Consider the following 19,654-nt stretch of genomic DNA (forward strand, 5'->3'; position numbering starts at 1 on the left):
ATGAATGTTTAAAAAATATATGTAGGTTTTTCTGAAATAAAACTTTAAGAGAAACTCTGACCAAAAATTTAACTTTATCCTAATCAGTAGCTGATACCCCCTTTTACATGAAAAATCTATTCCTTTTCACAAACGGACCATCAGGGGGCGCTGTATGGCAGATATTGTGGTGAAACCCCTCCCACAAAGAAATTCTGAGTACGTACTCTTGGCAGTTTCCTGTCTGTGAACCTTGTTGCATTGTGGGAAATGGCTGTTTACAGCTGTTTCCCACTGCCAAACAACCATGCAGCAGCTACATCACCTGCCAACAGTAAAAATGTCACCATGTAATAAATGTCAGAATCTAAATCGGGGATTTAAAAGATTTTATAATGGGCAAACACTGACTAAATCATTTATACATAATTATTGTAAAAATGAAGCACTTTTTTTATTACATTATTTTCACTAGAGCTCATTTTTAAGTAAGTTGAATATAAAGGCCTTCTTTCCTTTTAAAGCTAGCCAGTCTCCCAGTTTTTGTGTAAATTATTTGGCTTCAGCAGTGTTGAAATCACACAAGCATACAGCCAGTGTAGTAACAGCTCTGATCTGCATACTTGTTCTGTATCAGGCCGCATTCACATTAGACGCGTTGCCGTCCGTGTTTCAGCAACACGTGCGGAAGGCAGATGCGCACGAACATCAGAAGTGCATAGACTGCACTGTCTGATGTTCACATTACATGCGTTCCGTAGCAGTGCAATGTGTGAATGCACTGCTGCACCCATTCTTTAGCAAAACACGCAGCTGACCCATTCACTACAGTGAATGGGATCAGCCACGCAAAGCATACAAACGCAGATTGCATGCGATTGTACGCGTTGCGTTCCGATCGCACAGCCATCTGCTGTTTGTAATGTGAACGAGGCTTCAGTGGTTGGTCAGGTATTTTTTTGGTAGGCAGTCGGCATCACAACTTTCATATTCAATTTCATGCCAGATTTCTTTTAAGACAGAATGGTGTCGTACGTCTATGATTTTTCCTCTCATCTTAATTTATTTCTTCTCCCCTGTCTACAGGGTGCCTTCTAACTATCATATTACTGATGCGAGCTTTGGATCCTCTACTTTACGAAGAAGAGTCACTTTGCTGTTTTGACACATTGAAGGTATGACACAAATTGCAGAGCACTCTGTGTTAATAGACAGGACAGCCACACAAAGCTGCCAATGAGGATGAAGGAGGCTGATGATCTCAATTTACTGTGATGTTTAAAGTTACACAGCTGCACCTAAAAAGTGCCTATTATGGACATAGAAGAAAAATGACTGAGCTAGTGTAAGATGGAAATCGTTTCAGTAATAATTTGATGTAAGGTGTGTAGGTTATCAGCCTTCAGCACCTGATCCTGGTGGTGGGGCTGCCACCTAAAGCTTCCAGGCACACTGATTTTCTGGCAGAATTCCTTCCGTTAGCCTTTAAAATCCAACTTCCACTGCAAGGCAGCAGTGCTAGTTTTAGTCCACCCTGGATTACACCAGTACTTGTAGCCAGTGTTCTTTGTTCTGCCACTCAAGGAGGCTTCTGATGGGAGACCAGCAACTCCACAGTCTTTGCTTCGCTTTAATCATTGCTTGTCAGGCCTTCATGATGATCGTAGTGGCAAGGGGCCCACCATACTTCACCCCAACAATCCCTTACTTGGAGGTAGCAAGCTTAGAAATACATAGATTGGATAGATATGCTCTGCAGAAATAAGATAAACAGAAAGATCTCAGTTCTGAAGTCCTGCTGCAGAAAACAATTGCCGACATCATGAAGCAACTGTAAATCTACAACAAAATGGCTGAAAAAGAAAGAATCAGTGTTCCTATTGCACAAAGGTCAAACATTAACCTGATGCTGTGGCAGGACCTAAAAGAGGATCTGGAACTTGAAAAACAGATCCTTACCTCGGCAGGGGAAAGCCTCTGGATCCTAATGAGGCTTTCCCCGTCCTCCTTAGCCAGAACAATTCAGCGGTGGGACACCAAGCCAGTCCACAACAATGATAATCCAGTGACGTCTCACACAAGTGCACTAGCGGCTCACCGCTCAGGTGTAAATAACTTAGCCTGACTGGGTTTGCTCTACTGCACAGGAGCAGATGGCTCACGACTGCGCAGTGGAGCGGACCTGATTGGACTCTGTTATTTAGCCTGAGCGGTAAGCCGCTAGATTATTATTGTTCTCGAACCCGATGACTACTGAGCCTGCAAGAGCAGGGACCTATCATCGCCCACTGACATCTGATAGGTCACTGCTACTGAGCAGGTGCAGTGATTGGCCTCAATGACGGAGCCATGGTCCCACCCTCGTAAGCATTGCCTCCACTTAAAAACGGGCAGGCGGCCATGATTGGCAGCACCCCACGCCTGATTGGCCGCAGGCAGTCTAAAGGTTGGCTCTCTACATATAGCTACTGTTCTTCCGCACTAACGATCAACTGCCGCTCCGGGATGGAGGGTGAATGATTCTCACTAAACAACTGGCCCATGTATTAAGATGGCAGAAGAGGACATGGGGACAGAAGAGGACACGGAGACACAGGAGGTAAGGAGAGGATATAGGGACAGAGGAGGAGACAGGCACAGGAGAGACACAAGGTACAAGGAAGGCACAAGGGAGACATAATAATTTTATAGGGAGACAGTATATTTTTTTTCCCTGGATTTTGTCCCTAGGTGTTTCTTATGGTCTGGAGCATCTTAGGGTCTGATAAATATGGTGAATTCAAATAATTTTTGAACCCACTAAGGACCAGATGATTGTTTATTATGGTATGTCCTGACCCTTAGAACTGAAAGAGAGTTTAATTATTTTTTCATAACTGTATAATAGTGATGTTTTTATGCTGGGCATTGTTGTGAACAGGGATAAATGTTAACTGAAGTCTTTTGTAGTTTTAGTTTTACTCCTTTGCCTTTTTTTTTTTTTTTTTTTCTTTTAAGGCCTTGGACCCACTAGAGCACGTTCAGCGTCAATTTATGCTTTCTGGGAATCGCTGGCGATTCTGAAAGCGATTTTCTGCTGAAAGTGAGTGGCCATGGTCCTACAGAATCCCAATTGTTTTGTTTATAGCGACTCCATTAAAGAGAGAACAGGACCCAAAATCGCTTTCCCTAAAATCACTCCACTTTGAAGTGTCAAAATCACTTTCAAAATCGCTTTTTTGAGAGTGTTTTGCAACCACTAGTGGGTTTCAGACCTTAGGTAATCAGAGCTAAATGTTACATGTTAGAAATTTGAATGAGAAAGTATGTCAAAATGAAATTGCATGTTTTTCACTTAATCACACTTTGCTACTACATTCCCAAGCTACGTTCAAAATGTTATGTCCTCCAGCAAATGTCCTGGCATTCCATACGCTTTTACATTTCTTGACAACAGGAATTCAGCAAAGTTTGGTTTTGTAGCTCTGTGAATTAAAAAGTAAACCGAGGCATTGAAAGTAGCTACTGCATACATGTTTGTCTGAGAAGAAACTTTTCTGTCCTATCATAGGCTGTAGACCCAATGCGCTCTGGTTACTATGACGACCTTCGCAGCAAGTTCCAGATGGAAAATGCCATATTAAAAATGGAGTATGCTGAAGCAAATTTGATTATAGTTGCAGATAAGGTAAACTGTGGACGATGTTTATTACAAGTGAGAGGACATCTCTACATAACCGTGCCTAACATTTCCTGTTCTTCCCTCAGAGACTTACAAGATTATGCCATCTAGACCATTTAATACTGGTCACTCACATGTGTCTTTCGAACAACCAGCTTCGGTCCCTCCCTAGAGACTTGTCGATGTTACGATGTATTGAGGTAGGTGATTTGGTTCCAGCTGAGAGGTAACATGAGCAGCATATGGGAATATATGTCCATAAGAGTAGATTTTTACACAAACCGGAGCCTGTAACAATTTAAGTAATGATTCTGACATGCCACAATACTGTATATTAAATTCAACAATATGCACCACTTACTGAAATACTGTATATTAAATTCAACAAAATTCAACATTTTAACACTTTTTGATTTAGAATCTTTTACACTGCCGGCAACAATCCAGTTTACCTAATGAAAATGTTACTTTTAAGTGGACCTAAGCATAAGTAATGAAAGTACATGTAGCAGGCTGCAGTCTTCACAGTTTTACTTTCTTTTTCCTGGTGTCTGGAATAAAGTGTCCTTCCCCCTGTTTGCCCCAGCAGATCTTACTTCTAAAGTGAGTGATCAAGATTCCAACCAGTTAGCACTGTCCCCCTCTCATGTGACCACGCTCCGACCTGTGTATGGATGCAAAAACAGATGAATGTGGAAGTGTAAACAGAACTGGGGATTCCAGTGGACAGCTGGGAAAAAGGTTTTTGTAACCTACAGATACCAAGAAGAACATTAGTATTAGATAGGTAGGTGTTAGGCATAGGTAGAGGGAGATCTTAGGGTTAGGCATAGGTAGAGGGAGGACTTACGGTTAGGCCTCGGTAGAGGGAGGTCTTTGGGTTAGACATCGGGAGAGGGAGGTCTTAGGGTTAGGCAATGGTAGAGGGAAGACATAGGGTTAGGCATTGTTAGAGGGAGGTCTTAGGTTTAGGTATTGGTAGAGGGAGGTCTTAGGTTTAGACATTGGTAGTGAAAGGGCTCTGTTAGGTTAAGACACAAGTAGAATATTGGTAAGGATTAACAATATTTTACTATTGGAATTAAGTAGTAGAATATCTGTAATCTTACCAATATGCTATGAGCGGCAATCAGCCACAGGCAGGTGGTGGCCGGTCCCCGTACTCTTCTTCCTCTCCCTGCTTTGTGTCGGTCCTCTCCAGCATAATGAGGCCTGCTTAGCCTGCAATTGCTGCTGTGTGGGTAACGCTTTAATACAGCTACAAATGCAGGTGACACAAGCTTCATTAAGCTGGACACCACACACACAGCAGGGACGGTTCCCAGAAACTGTCTGGCATCTGCTTGTATAATTGGGCACCTCACAGGCAGCTGGGGACTGTCTTTCCTGCATCAAATTGTCTGATTTTAGTGTGATACCACTTAAGGGTGTGAATATAATGCAAGTTTTGTCTGAAAGTGGCAATTCAACAGTGGAGCATACGTGTCCAATTTTAAATCTACACAATCATTGCGCATAACAAATGTATAGAAACACTATTCCTTTCCTTATTAAAAATATAAATTTGATTAATCAAAAATAGAAAAGAGTGCTTAAAAACAGCATGGGATGGCCACCCTGTCACAACCACTCAGTACCACGCCACACAAACCACCACACACACAACGGCCATATAACACAGCACACTGGAGGCAGGGACACTACTTAAAGAGAACCCCTCGGTAGGGGGAAGCCTCAGGGTCCCAATGAGGCTTCTCTCTCCACTGTAGCTGTGGGCAATCCAGGGCTGGCTCCCCCGAGGTCTCCGGCAATCCTCCCTCGACAAGCGCTGATTTATTTACCTTCCCTGGCTCCAGAGGGGCGATGTTGAGGCACTCAGCGCGGAGATAGGTGGAAATTGCCGATCTCTGATGGGTCCGCTCTACTACGCAGGCGACTTGAGCCTGCGCAGTAGAGCGGCCCGACAGTGATCGGCTATTTCCACCTATCTCCGAGCGGAGAGATGATACTGCGCTGGAGCCAGGAAGGTAAATATTTACATCCCCGCCATTCCGGAAGCTTTTTCGCCGCCGCCGCCGTGGGACGAGGAAGCCTCGATATGATCCGGAGGCTTCCCCCACCCGAGGTGAGTACCTCCCAGGGGAACTTTTTCTCATTACAGATTTTCTTTAATAGCAGGGAAAGATGAAATAGTCAAAGTTCAATTTCCAAAACGATCTCCACGTGTTAAATTATCCTTAACCACTTTACCCCCACGCGTACGGATTTCTCCGTCCCTTTTTCCATCCTTTTACCACCAGGGACGGAGAAATCCGTACTTTCCGCGCTCCCGCTCGCTCTAGCGCGCACTCCCGCTCGTAAACACGCCGCCGGCCGCTCGCCTGGAGATCAATGAACGGGAAAATCCATTCCCGTTCGTTGATCTAAGCCCCGCAATGATCCGCTGCTTCTTCGATAAGCAGCGCGATCATTGTGGAAAAAAAGGCGCTTGCAGGTCGCATTAAACAAAAAGTTACTGTTGCCATCTTGTGGCCAAATAGTAAAACTACACTCTAAAGCATTTTTTACATACAAATACATTAGTTTTACACAAAAAATTAACTCCTTACCTCCCACACTCCCCAATTTTTTTAATTTTTTTTTGTATTAAAAAAAAAATTACAATTAAAATACATAGTTACCTTAGGGACTGAACTTTTTAAATATTTATGTCAAGAGGGTATAACACTTACTTTATAAACTATGGGCTTGTAATTAGGGATGGACGCAAAGCTGAAAAAAATGCACCTTTATTTCCAAATAAAATATTGGCGCCAAACATTGTGATAGGGACATAATTTAAACGGTTTTATAACCGGGACAAATGGGCAAATAAATTTCATGGGTTTTAATTACAGTAGCATGCATTATTTTAAAACTATAAAGGCCGAAAACTGAAAAATAAATTTTTTCCCACATTTTTTCCTATTTTCCCATTAAAACACATTTAGAATAAAATAATTCTTGGCATAATGTCCCACCTAAAGAAAGTCTAATTGGTGGCGAAAAAAACAAGATATAGTTCATTTCATTGTGATAAGTAATAATAAAGTTATAGACGAATGAATGGAAGGAGCGCTGAAAGGTGAAAATTGCTCTGGTGGTCAAGGGGTAAAACCCCTCAGTTGGGAAGTGGTTAATGTTCCAAATCAGATATACCTCAACAGCAAGGCATGTTGCCGTGCAAATATCAAGTTAGTAGTTTTCATGCAGGCACAAACATAAGCCGTATTAGTATCGGCAGCATATATCAGAGAAGCAAGCCCGCCATTGCCACATCAGCAGTAACCTACAACTGCACCTCGCAGGCAGCTGGGGACTGTCTTTCGTGCATCAAATTGTCTGATTTTAGTGTGATACCACTTAAGGGCGTGAATATAATGGCCATCCAATGCCTTGGCCTTCATGTATAGAACTTTCTCTAGAATCTGTGAATCTTTTAATGAAATGATGTGCTGTAGATGATGATATCGCTAAGATCTTTGCTCTGTTTGTTTAAAGGACACTTGAAGCAAGAGGGATATGGAGGGTACCATATTTATGTCCTTTTAAACAGTACCAGTTGTCTGGCTATACTGCTGATCTTCTGCCTCTAATCCTTTTAGCCATAGACCCTGAACAAGCATGCTGCAGATCAGGTGTTTGACATTATTGTCAGATATGACATTATAATCTGCATGCTTGTTTCTGGTGGTGTTCAGACACTACTGCAGCCAAATAGATCAGCAGGGCTGTCAGGCAACTGGTATTGTTTAAAAGGAAATAAATATGGCATCCTCCATATTCTTCTTACTACAGTTGTCCTTTAAGGAACGTTCTTCTTATAATGTATTTGCCCATAGTGTTTCACAAGCTTATCCTCTCTGGGAAGCTCTTTGTATGCCCAGTTATGTTGCTGATATGTTGACAATTAACTCAGTTACTTGTAAAATGTTCCACCAGGTGTTCTTTCTTATCAATTTTTTTTCTTTTGTTGCTCCTTTCCACGTTTTTGAAACATATTGCATGTTGACTGTATATTTTTCATAAAACCATAACATTTCTTAATTTCAATATTTGATCTGCTGCCTGTGTTATATTTTGATTTTCAAATCATTGCGTTCTGTTTTTGTTTGCATACAGTGTCCCACCTTTGCATACAGTGTCCCATCTTTACATACAGTGTCCCATCTTTACAGACAGTGTCCCATCTTTACAGACAGTGTCCCATCTTTACAGACAGTGTCCCATCTTTACAGACAGTGTCCCATCTTTGCAGACAGTGTCCCATCTTTGCAGACAGTGTCCCATCTTTGCAGACAGTGTCCCATCTTTGCAGACAGTGTCCCATCTTTGCAGACAGTGTCCCATCTTTGCAGACAGTGTCCCATCTTTGCATACAGTGTCCCATCTTTGCATACAGTGTCCCATCTTTGCATACAGTGTCCCATCTTTGCATACAGTGTCCCATCTTTACTTACAGTGTCCCATCTTTACATACAGTGTCCCATCTTTGCATACAGTGTCCCATCTTTGCATACAGTGTCCCATCTTTGCATACAGTGTCCCATCTTTACTTACAGTGTCCCATCTTTACATACAGTGTCCCATCTTTGCATACAGTGTCCCATCTTTGCATACAGTGTCCCATCTTTGCATACAGTGTCCCATCTTTACATACAGTGTCCCATTCTTTGCATACAGTGTCCCGTCTTTGCATACAGCGTCCCATCTTTGCATACAGTGTCCCATCTCTGCATACAGTGTCCCATCTTTCTTGGAAACGGGGGTTGCATTAGTTATTATAGAAATTGTAGGAGAGTGTGGTAAAAAAAGGTGAAATAGGAGTTGGCTTATAGTGGATCTCTAGTAAAACCTTGTTATAGCAAGATTTTCTTGCTGTTTGTGTTTTCCATTACTGCCTATCAATGTTTTTGCGCTGTTCGTCTCCACTGGGATGATTTTCCTCTGAAAGTAAAAAGTTATTAGAGTTTCCACTTTCAACTCTTGCATTGAGCAAATTGCTCACAAGTTGTGTTCTGAGTAGATAGCATTGCATTTTGGGGTGTATTCACTAACCTAGATAATGCACATCACACTAACTGCGCAATGTGCACTACCTGTCGAAAGTACTGGTAAAATTGCCATCTGATCTCTGTTCATGGCAGTTTTACCATTCAATGGTGAATACACCGTTTTGTGCCTCTGCGTGGAGTAGTGAAATGAATATCTCTCTATCCCATTTCTATGGTATACATCAGCCTTTCTCAACCTTTTTACCCTGGGGGAACCCTGCAAAAACTTTTGGATCTCAAGGAACACCTGCAAACATTTTTTTTAATCTCAAGGAACACCTGCATTTATTTTTTAAGAAACATGGTCTTTAAAAGTAGGTGAGGCTGTTAATTTGACTACCTTCTATTACACTGCCACTTATTATACTGTGCTCATTATTGTCCTGACCCACAATTTAGTGCTTCTTTTTACAGTACCCCCTATTATAATGTACTCTATTATACTAACTCCACGATGGGGGAAAATGCCAAGGAACCTATGCAGAGTCCTCAAGGAACCCTGGCTGAGAAAACCTGGTATACATAAAGGTGTCTTGTTGTAGCCTCTATCCAGAACTATTGTCTTGCCTTCCAGGTACTGCAAGTTGATAACAATGAGATCTCACATCTGGAAGGAGTGTGGAACTTGCCATGTCTTCAGGAATTCTCTCTACAGTGCAATAGTATCCTTTTTATTGGATTAATTTACATATTAATAGTGTTACACCTTATCAGAGGGTATACAGCTCTGCAGCTACTGGCAAAGGTGTTGCATTATAATTTATTAATACTTTGGCAATCCACTTTTGAGTCAGTTTTGTTGAAGGTAGTGCACTTCATAGTGTCTGTATAGATTCTTAAGCTGGCCATACACTAGGCCGTTTCCCGCCAGATCGACAGCAGATTTGATCACTGGGATCGAATCTGCTGTCACATCGTTCCCGCATCACGCCGAATTTCGATACATTTCGTCCGATCCCGTCGATCGCTCCGTGCGGAAAATTACCGTCGATCGCCCACGGGTAGGGAGTGAGTCGCTAGCGGCGTTCGAGTACCCGACGACCGACGCAATAGAGCCTGCATACATTACCTGCTCCGCCGGCACGACTGCCCCCGGTCACCGCTGCTCCCTCTCCGCGCTGGTCTGGTCTCCGGCATGCTTCACTTCTTCTAGCCCGGCAGGAAGTTTAAACAGTAGAGGGCGCTCTACTGTTTAAACTTCCTGCCGGGCAGGAAGAAGTGAAGCATGCCGGAGACCAGCGCGGAGACGGAGCAGCGGTGACCGGGGGCAGTCGCGCCGGCGGAGCAGGTAATGTATGCGGCGGGGGGGAGCGGCGGCAGCACCACCACCACCACCACAACAGATTGTCAACGGTTTCAGGCTGAAATCGGTTCACAATCTGTTTGCAGTAAAGGTAGCCATACGATCCCTCTCTGATCAGATTCGATCAGAGAGGGATCTATCTGTTGGTCGAATCTGATGGCAAATCGACCAGTGTATGGCTACCTTTATTCATTTTTTTTGTAACTTATTGTTTTTATTGAGAGATTCATTGTACAAACAGAATGCACACAATGACCAAGTAGGCAACATAAGAAAAAAGATATCAGCATAAACGTTTCGAAAATAACATTTCCAGCATTGGAACAAGATAAGCCATATAGTACAAGATAGGAATAAAGGAACCTCCCTTTTTTCCCCCAAAATATAGAGCTGCAATAGAGTATATACATTGGCTATAATGAATAATTAATAATAACCCTTCACATGGTAAAAGTATTACTACAACCTATGCCAATAACCACCTCACCAAGCAAGATCAAGACTAAAACATTATGAGTCAGACAATAAGTCGTAGTTAATTTCCCAGAAATCCCAGACCTTACGAAATTGTCCTGCGGAGTCATTGACCAAAGATGACAGATATTCCATCACCCGGATACTTCGTATGACCTCCTCTACGGTAGGGGGATGCCTATCTTTCCATTTACCCGAAATCTGCATTCCTGCTGCGGTTAAAATCTGATTTAACATTTTCTGAGTATGGGCTCTAAGCCCTGGGGGAGACTTACCCAGAACATAAACCCCATGGATCTAATTGGACATTTTTCCTAATAACCTTAGTGATCAAGTCGGCTATGGCCTGTCAGTAAGATTGAATTTTTGGACAGGACCAAAATATGTGAGCCAATGATCCCCGATTTCCACAGCCCCGCCAACACAGATCTGAAGTTGTTGGAAATAGTCTATGTAAAACTACAGGGGTATAGTACCAATTGAACATCAGTTTGTGTATGTTTTCCTTTACAGTTGTGCAAATGGAGGATTTCCTAGCATTATCCCAAATATTCTCCTAGTCGGTGTGATCCAAAGAGTCATCAAATTCCCCTTCCCAATACATCATATATCTAGAGTCTCAATGCAAACTGCGCCTGCCTAAAAAAGTCATAGTCCTTAGTTCATTTGCGAGTATTCGCTACCACAAATCCATGCATACACTTTAGACCATATTGTGATAGCGCTCCTCTTCATGTAATCTGTAAAACTGAAAAACAAAGCTCCACATAGTGCATTACTGTTAAAACAGAACTATAAGAGCATGCATCCACCAGGTGGGAACAGTGTAAGGCTAGGTCCACACTAGGCACGGTTGCAGGACGGACGCTGCAGTCCGGGATCAGGGGAAGTACCACCAGACCGCAAACTGATCCGTTTTCATAAAAAGTGCATTAGTTTTGCATCAGTTTCCATTCAGTTTTTTACCCCAAAAAACGGACAGAAAATGTCTCTATCATTAGGAAGGTAGTGGGAGGATTTTTTGGGCCAATAATAAAGTTCAGGCTACCCGTTTTCTCAGTGCTAGACCCACCTGGATTTTGAGGTGGCACCCATCTGGTGAGCTGCTATATTGTAGGTGTGCATTTTGGATGTCACACAGAGTGGAGCACAGATTTACACTGTTCCCACCTGGTGGATGCATGCTCTTATAGTTCTGTTTTAACAGTAATGCACTATGTGGAGCTTTGTTTTTTCGGTTTTACAGATTACATGAAGAGGAGCGCTGTCACAAAATGGTCTAAAACGTCATATACGGTATCTGTGCCTAACAGGTTGTTGGGACCCCTTTAATGAGAGGATAGCATACAATTTAGATTCTTAGGCATTTAATGCTTGTATGTAAAGGTCCGTGCTAGAGTGACTTCACAAGCGATATCACTCAAATTACATTACCCTTCTAAAATAAACACACGCATACCGATATTCCAAACGATTGTCGTTCAATCGAATACACCATGTAGAAGCAGAAGGGACATTTCACACGAAATGCGCACATGCTCTGGAGCAATGCCGTTTGAACGACATTGTAGATACCATCCAACTGCATGATATCTATCCAACAGTTATCAGAATATATCTTCCAGTTGGATCGGCCAGAATCTGTGATATCGGTCGCTCATCGTTGTCATTTAATGTCGTTTAGCTAAAAAAAAAATTCATACCATCATCAGAAATGTTGAATTCTGTTTGTCGGACATTTAAAATGATTTTTATCCAATGTGGTACGAGGTTTAATAGAATTCATGATTTGTAAGATTCTATTTTGCTGTCTTTACTACCTGCATCAGCACATGATCATGACCAGTAACTTAGCCATCACCTGATCACATTCTTCTTCAGGCCTGAGTCCTGATACATGAGCAGCGCTGTGCTTCTGACTTTAACAAGCCCTTTGTTATACTTCAGTCTCTTAAAATTGACCTAATTATCTACATTCTACAAATCCAGTACAACTGGATGTCTGGGGAGGGGGGGAGGTATTTTTTCTACAATGTATAGTAGCAGTTTTTCTGCTAGTAAGCAACCTGTTTCATTACATAAAGTAGTTCTGGAGGCTCCATCTGAGTGCTTTGCCTAGACAGAAATGTTAGGGTCCTTGTAGCACTGAGAGCAAGTGATGTACAGTACTGTGATATACAATATATGCATGCACACTGAGGAAACATGCCTCTGGCATAATCACAAGGTTGAAGGTGTTAATCCCACATCCTAAAAGAAGAAGCTGCATGGATTCCCATTATGTGTATTACTAAAGAAAGCAGTTAAGCCTAACCAAGGGCTATTTCATGGAAAGCTGTGTTTCCTTTAACTGAAACTTTTTAACTGGTTAATTGTGCCTATTGTTGCATAGGCCCATCTTATAGAATCTACATAAAGTCCCACTATATGTAGTTAGAACCTTTTATCTTTATCAAGGAAATACCATAAAAATTCCGCTGAGCAAGATTATTCCAACCCCCATTACTGTTATGTAGAAGTTATGGCTACAAAACCTTTTTAATTTTTAGTTGCTGTGAGGGACCTACCATAGAGTCAACGTTCCTGGAGCCAGCAGTGGGGGCTATTACATGGGCCAGTAGTATTTTGCCTGATTTGGCATCATTTTAGTAACATGTAGTGCAACTGAACATTCATTTAGTCTTTTATGCATTTCTTCACAGACATATACTAATTACGTATGCAGGCAAAGTTATTGTGTAGTGGATTGCTGAAATTTACACTTGTGTTACGGTTGCATACAGCCCAGGCTTACCACCATATCACTAGTGTCACCTACTGGAACTCTCCTGAGCCCATGTGAATCTTTCAGGTTGGATAAAAATAAATATTTGTTGGTTGCTATTGGCAACAACACTACACCTTCGTTCGGCACCATATCACAGGAAGTGTGATAACTTGACACTCATCACAGCAAACAGCATAGGAGATAGAACTTCTTAGACGTCGTCAAAAGTTCAAGAGTTTATTTGTAAAACAAATATACAGATGTGTTCAGTAGCAATCTTATATCTTAGTTACATGTTACCTCCCTCGTGGCGAAGCAAACGGTCTGTAGAATCTTATGCGTTCCATGCAGACTTGATCTATCCCTAGTGAATAGATCAGGCGTTCTCTTTTGTTACATGTATGCTAGTTGCACTTAGGCATATATACAGCATACAGCTACGGAAAGTTACAGGAAGGAAGTCAGCAGAAGTAGAGAGCAGTGCCCTCGGGAGCCCATGCTGACTATTCTTATACTAACCTCTAAAGAGTTAAATGTGACATCATCCCGCAGGGATGATCTAGTACCCATCGCATGCAATTGGCTGATAATAGCATGTGATAGATGACCCTATCTGCGCCTGCTCCTAGGGGACAAGCCAAATATGGCGTTTCCTCTCTTATTACCCAGAAACGAGGGAAAATGTTCCCTGGCTATTGTTTACCTTTAGGAAATATGAAAACACTTGATGTTTACAGTAAAGATGCATGGCAGTCTGTACATCGTGGACAGATAAGCTTCTCTGGCCTTGGGCTGGCCCTGTGTGAGACAAGACCATGTTCCACAGTGCTTCTAGAAATGCTCCTTTAAATGGAGACTCTCTGCAAGTCAATTCTTTTAACTAACCTCGGTTAAAATAACTTAGGCCTACGAATTCAAGCGTATCATACTTAAATTCTAACAGCAGGCAAAGTCATTGTGTAGTGGATTGCTGAAATTTACAATTGTGTTAGGGTTGCATACAGTCCAGGCTTACCACCATATATCACTAGTGTCACCTACTGGAACTCTCCTGAGCCCATGTGAATATTTCAGGTTGGATGAAAACTTGAACTTGGGATAAACTGCAGGAGCACACCTGCTCCATGTGATCTCTGGGACTCTGCCACGCTGGGATCTACAATAATACAAACATTTTATTAGGCATCTTCCCTTACAAAACCTGTATGCTAAAAACAACAACCCACAAAGCCTTTGCAGCAAGGGAGAAAAACCGCTTGAATGGTTGAAGTGCGCCTTTAAATAGTTGATGGTCATTTTTGCATAAAAATGTTTCAGGACCACATAGGTGTTTACACTGTGTCCTGCATGTGCATATAAACATTCAAAGGTGTGATGCAACATAATTCACTCTTCTGGATGCCATTTCTGACAGACAAGGGCCTCAATTCACTAAGCTTATCTCCTGTCTTTAATAACATTTCTAGAGTGATTACCATGGTGATGAGGCATGTAGTATTCAGGAACATTTTACCTCAGGCAAACCTAAAGTTAACTCTTCTGTCTTTAAGTTAACTCTTCAATCCTTAAAATAACTCCACAGTTAAGGACAGGCTGTTTATTAACTGCGTGTGAAAATAACTACAGAGGAGGTAAATTAACTACAGAGGAGGTAACTTAAGGAATGAAGAGATGAGATAACTCTCTTACTGTGTGGAGGTAAATTTTCTCTTGCCTTATTATCTTCAGCATGATCTTAGTGAATTGAGGCCATTATCTGGTCTTGCTTGTTACAACACCCAACCCTATGGGCATTACATACCCAGTGAAATGTTGAAGAACCTACCGTATAAAAATTCCAGCTGAATTCAAAGCTCAGGAGACACTATTAGGGGAAGGTGATAGCACCGATGTGTTGGTGGTTGCTAAGTATGCAGGCTAAAGCTGGCCACTAACGGTCCAATTTCTAGCGAAAAATCGTTCGAGCGATCAGAAATTCTGATCGGATTGGTTGTAAATAATCTCCATTGGTGGACACAATCGATTATGAACGAGTGAAAAAAATGTCGCCCGAATGAATTTTCGTCGAACGAAAATTTGGATTTTCTTGGTGGTCGTGATAGATAGGAAGCAAGGATTGGTTAGTTGATGGTGTAGTGAACGATTTTTCGTCCGATCAGAATTTGATCGCTCGAACGATTTTTCGCTAGAAATTGGACCGTTAGTGGCCAGCTTTATAACGATTAGATTTCAGCTCTCCACCTCAGGGTTGCTTTAAAGGGTACACAATGACATGTGACATGACGAGATAGACATGAGTATGTATAGTGCCCAGCACACAAATAACTATGCTGTTACTTTTTTCTTTTTCTGCCTGAAAGAGTTAAACATCAGGTATGCAAGTGTGATGTTGTAAGAAAAGTACGCTCTTTGCGTATCTCTCCAGCAGCCGCTGGAGAGATACGTAGAGGGCGCACTTCTCCTGCATAGACAGGTCCTGACTGGCAGAAGTGTCGGGATCCCGGTATCGGAGCTGTAGACAGCGGAGGACGGCGACGTGGGAGCGATCCAAGCAGATGGGGCTGGAGGAAGCCCCAGGTATCTATAAAACTTTTTATTTTAATCAGCTCTGGTACACTTTTTAAACTGGGATTCTAAAAAAAAAAAAATAATAATAATTTTTAGGATTAGGAGCATAGATACAATTGTTTAACTTATAGTTTATTTTCACTTTGGCTTTTCTTTAACCATTTTATTACTGACATAAAACCATTTTATTACTGACATTAAAAAGATTAAGGGGGAATCTTAACTGAGAGGGATATAGATGTTTCCTTTTAAGCAATACCAGCTGTTTGTCAGTCCTGCTGATCTCTTTGGTTGCAGTACTGGCTGAATCACACACCTGAATCAAGCATGCAGCTAATCTAGTCTGACTTCAGTCAGAGCACCTGGTCTGCATGCTTATTGAGGGGCTGTGACTAAAAGTATTAGAGACACAGGATCAGCAGGAGAGTCAGGCAACAGGTATTATTTGAAAAGGAAAATCCATATCCTTCTCAGTTTAGGTTCCCTTTAAGGACCAAAGCAGATTTGACATTCTTTCTATGTCCCTATTCAATCAGCAATAACTTTACCTCTACTTAAGACTACTAAGAGATACATATATTGGACACCCCCTCCTCCCCTCCAAAAAAAAATAAAAAACAGAAATTGGAAAGGCAGTTCAGGTAGCCAGATATATCCCCCCAGCATAGGTTGCCAGGCATGGGTGTCCCCCTGTATAGGTAACGAGGCATGTGTGCCCCCCTGTGTAGGTAGCAAGGCATGGGTGCCCCCTGTATAGGTAGCAAGGCATGGCAGGTAGTGAAATCTACGCCCTGGCAGAGATAATGGCACCAAAACGGCATAGATTTCAATCACTGCCATCGGCAAGTGGTTAAACAGTGTAGATGCATTTCTATTTTTTTTGTAATACATTACACAAAACATTGCACAGCAAGAGCCATGTGTGAAATGTGTTCACCTGATTACAGCACATGCAGGATATATAACAAAATAGCCCATTTGCAAGTACAGTAGATAGGTTGTCCGTTCAAAACACATTTTATATCACTAATCTATATTATTATTTTTCTTTTAGATTTGTACAGTAGGTGGACATAATCAGTACTCCTTATTTATCAATATTGCATCCATCATTAGCTGAAATGGCCAGATTTATGAAATGTGTAAAACTATTTTGGCACATAATCATACCACGGAGTTGCACATTACCAAGGTTTCTGCATTTAATAGGAAATTATTTAAAATGCTTCATCCACATTCCCATGATTACAGTGTAATTATTAGCTGTTGACTGGAACATTAAACTGTTTAATGGCAGAAGTCACTAATCTACTTCTCATAGAGTGTAATCTTCCTGGCAGCATTCTTTCAGCGTTGATGTGCTCTTGCTTGGAGAGCAAAGCATGATTCCCTGCATGATGATCAATGCCTTTGGCTTCCACTACTTTGCAGACACTTTTATTAAAGGATCATGAACTATCTGGAATTTGGAGGTTGCCATCGCTATTTTACAGTTTTTTTTTCTATCTTGCTATTTTTTTTGTTCAATTACTTGGAGTTGCACACCAAGTGCAATCATGCTTCTAATAGAAAATTACTTCTTTTGGGTCAGTGATTTAGAAAGTACTAGAGACTGAGAACCAGCATTCTTTAAAAGGTAGTACGCAATGGCTCATTTCATTGTACCCTCAGTTAGGTTTTGATTTGAGCATTCTACAGGTGTTGTTCAGTCCTCTTATCTTTCATTTTCTAATCTGCAGTAGAGGTATGTCTTCTGTATCTGAAGTCTTGTTTTGTTTTCATTTGCTTACTCACAGTTTTAGGAGTATTTGTGGAATGCTGAACCTGTGAACTGAGAAATACTATTTTCCTTACCTGGTTTCATTAGAAATAGCGAAAGTTCCTGACCTCCAACCACTAGTTAGCTGTCCTCGGCTCTCAATTCTGCGTTTGCAAGGCAACCCCTTGTGTGAAATTCCAGATGTACAAGATCAGCTGAAGGCCTTTCTCCCACACGTGGCCACCTTTGAGATTTGACTTTATTTATTGTGGCAGTTTTACATGTCACACATCAATAAACTATATGTGTTCGGTTTTGTGGTCTTTTATTGTGGTGTTTATTTTAATTTTGTACTTTGAGTCCAGTTTTATTTAAAAAAAAAAAAAAAGCATGAACCCTAACAATTTACCATTAAATTGCTATTAAAATTAAATATCTACAAAATACAGTAAATTCCAGTTGTTTGACATCCTATTGACTGACAGGAAATCATAACTGTTTGATAGTAGTATGGAGTTGTGGCTTAAGGACATGGAGCAGCTGGACCTCTCCTCTCCCTACTACATACATTGTCCCATGTACCTTAAAGGAAACCTGTAGTGAGTTACTGATGTAAGTAACCCCGCCCCTCTAACTTCAGGTGTTTGAAGACAGCATGGTTCTATGCTGGTGTGAGAGGGAGCTAGGGTTGCCAGGTCGGCTGATGGAGAAAACCGGACAGGGGGTGGAGTTAGGGGCGGAGTCAGAAGCGCACTTTTATGTAGAGTGGGGCTAAGCAATGGGCTTTTTAAAAAATGTTTTTTACAGTATTTATATCGCACTGACATCTTCTGCAGCACATTACAGAGTACATAGCCATGTCACTAACTGTCCTCACCAGTACATGCACATAAGAGACCACTTTTCACCAGTAAATGCACATAATAAGAGACCGCTTTTCACCAGTAAATGCACATAATAAGAGACAGAGCAGAAAACTATTACAAAACTGGAAAACTATGCAAATAATGCAATGCATTTATGGCGTTTTTGCACAGTGAAGTGGTCGATTTCTTGCGGGAAGTTTTAAAATTTATTTTTTTTAGGTAGGTAGCTGCACCCCAGTATAGGTTAGATAGGTAGGTGCCCCTCAGTATACGTTAGATAGGTAGGTGCCCCCCAGTATAGGTTAGATTAGGTAGCTGCCCCCCCTTCCAGTATAGGCTAGATTAGACAGGTGCCCCCCAGTATAGGTTAGATAGGTAGCTGCCCCCCCGCATAGGTTAGATTAGGTAGGTGCCCCCCAGTATAGGTTAGATAGGTAGCTGCCCCCCAGTGTAAGTTAGATAGGTAGCTGCCCCCCAGTGTAGGTTAGATTAGGTAGGTGCCCCCCAGGATAGGTTAGATAGGTAGCTGCCCCCCAGCGTAGGTTAGATTAGGTAGGTGCCCCCCAGGATAGGTTAGATAGGTAGCTGCCCCCCAGCGTAGGTTAGATTAGGTAGGTGCCCCCCAGGATAGGTTAGATAGGTAGCTGCCCCCCAGCGTAGGTTAGATTAGGTAGGTGCCCCCCAGGATAGGTTAGATAGGTAGCTGCCCCCCAGCGTAGGTTAGATTAGGTAGGTGCCCCCCAGGATAGGTTAGATAGGTAGCTGCCCCCCAGCGTAGGTTAGATTAAGTAGGTGCCCCCAGGATAGGTTAGATAGGTAGCTGTCCTGTCCCCCATAATGGAGGGGGGAGCCGGAGCCGCGGGGAGGGCAACCCGACCTCTCCCGGGCCGCCCTCCGTGCTCCCCCCTCAGATGTATAGTGAGCAGCAGCAGCCAGGGAGGGAGCGCTGTATACAACATACCTCCCTGGCTCCAAGCGCTGCTCTCTCGTCGCCGGTCTTCTCCCATCTGCCTACACACGTATACATACGCTGCTTCCGGCTAAACAGGAAGCAGCGTGTGTATAAGCGTGTATGCAGAGAGGAGAAGACCGGTGGCGAGAGAGCAGCGCTTGGAGCCAGGGAGGTATGTTGTATACAGCGCTCCCTCCCTGGCTGCTGCTGCTCACTATACATCTGAGGGGGG

General features: G+C 42.3%; 1 protein-coding gene across 1 annotated transcript in view; it reads left to right on the forward strand.

The window, feature by feature from the left end:
- RABGGTA (Rab geranylgeranyltransferase subunit alpha) overlaps window positions 1–17,917 on the forward strand; it is a 62,405-nt gene extending 44,488 nt beyond the window's left edge. The window contains exons 13-17 of the mRNA XM_068271454.1: window positions 1,066–1,154; window positions 3,530–3,646; window positions 3,727–3,840; window positions 9,308–9,395; window positions 17,713–17,917. Of these exons, the coding sequence (XP_068127555.1) occupies window positions 1,066–1,154; window positions 3,530–3,646; window positions 3,727–3,840; window positions 9,308–9,395; window positions 17,713–17,861 (557 nt within the window). The 3' untranslated portion in view covers window positions 17,862–17,917. The remainder of the gene's footprint in view (window positions 1–1,065; window positions 1,155–3,529; window positions 3,647–3,726; window positions 3,841–9,307; window positions 9,396–17,712) is intronic.
- Window positions 17,918–19,654: the final 1,737 nt, after the last annotated feature.

The sequence above is a fragment of the Hyperolius riggenbachi genome, chromosome 1 (genome assembly GCF_040937935.1).
Source record: "Hyperolius riggenbachi isolate aHypRig1 chromosome 1, aHypRig1.pri, whole genome shotgun sequence".
NCBI classification, from domain to species: Eukaryota; Metazoa; Chordata; class Amphibia; order Anura; family Hyperoliidae; genus Hyperolius; species Hyperolius riggenbachi.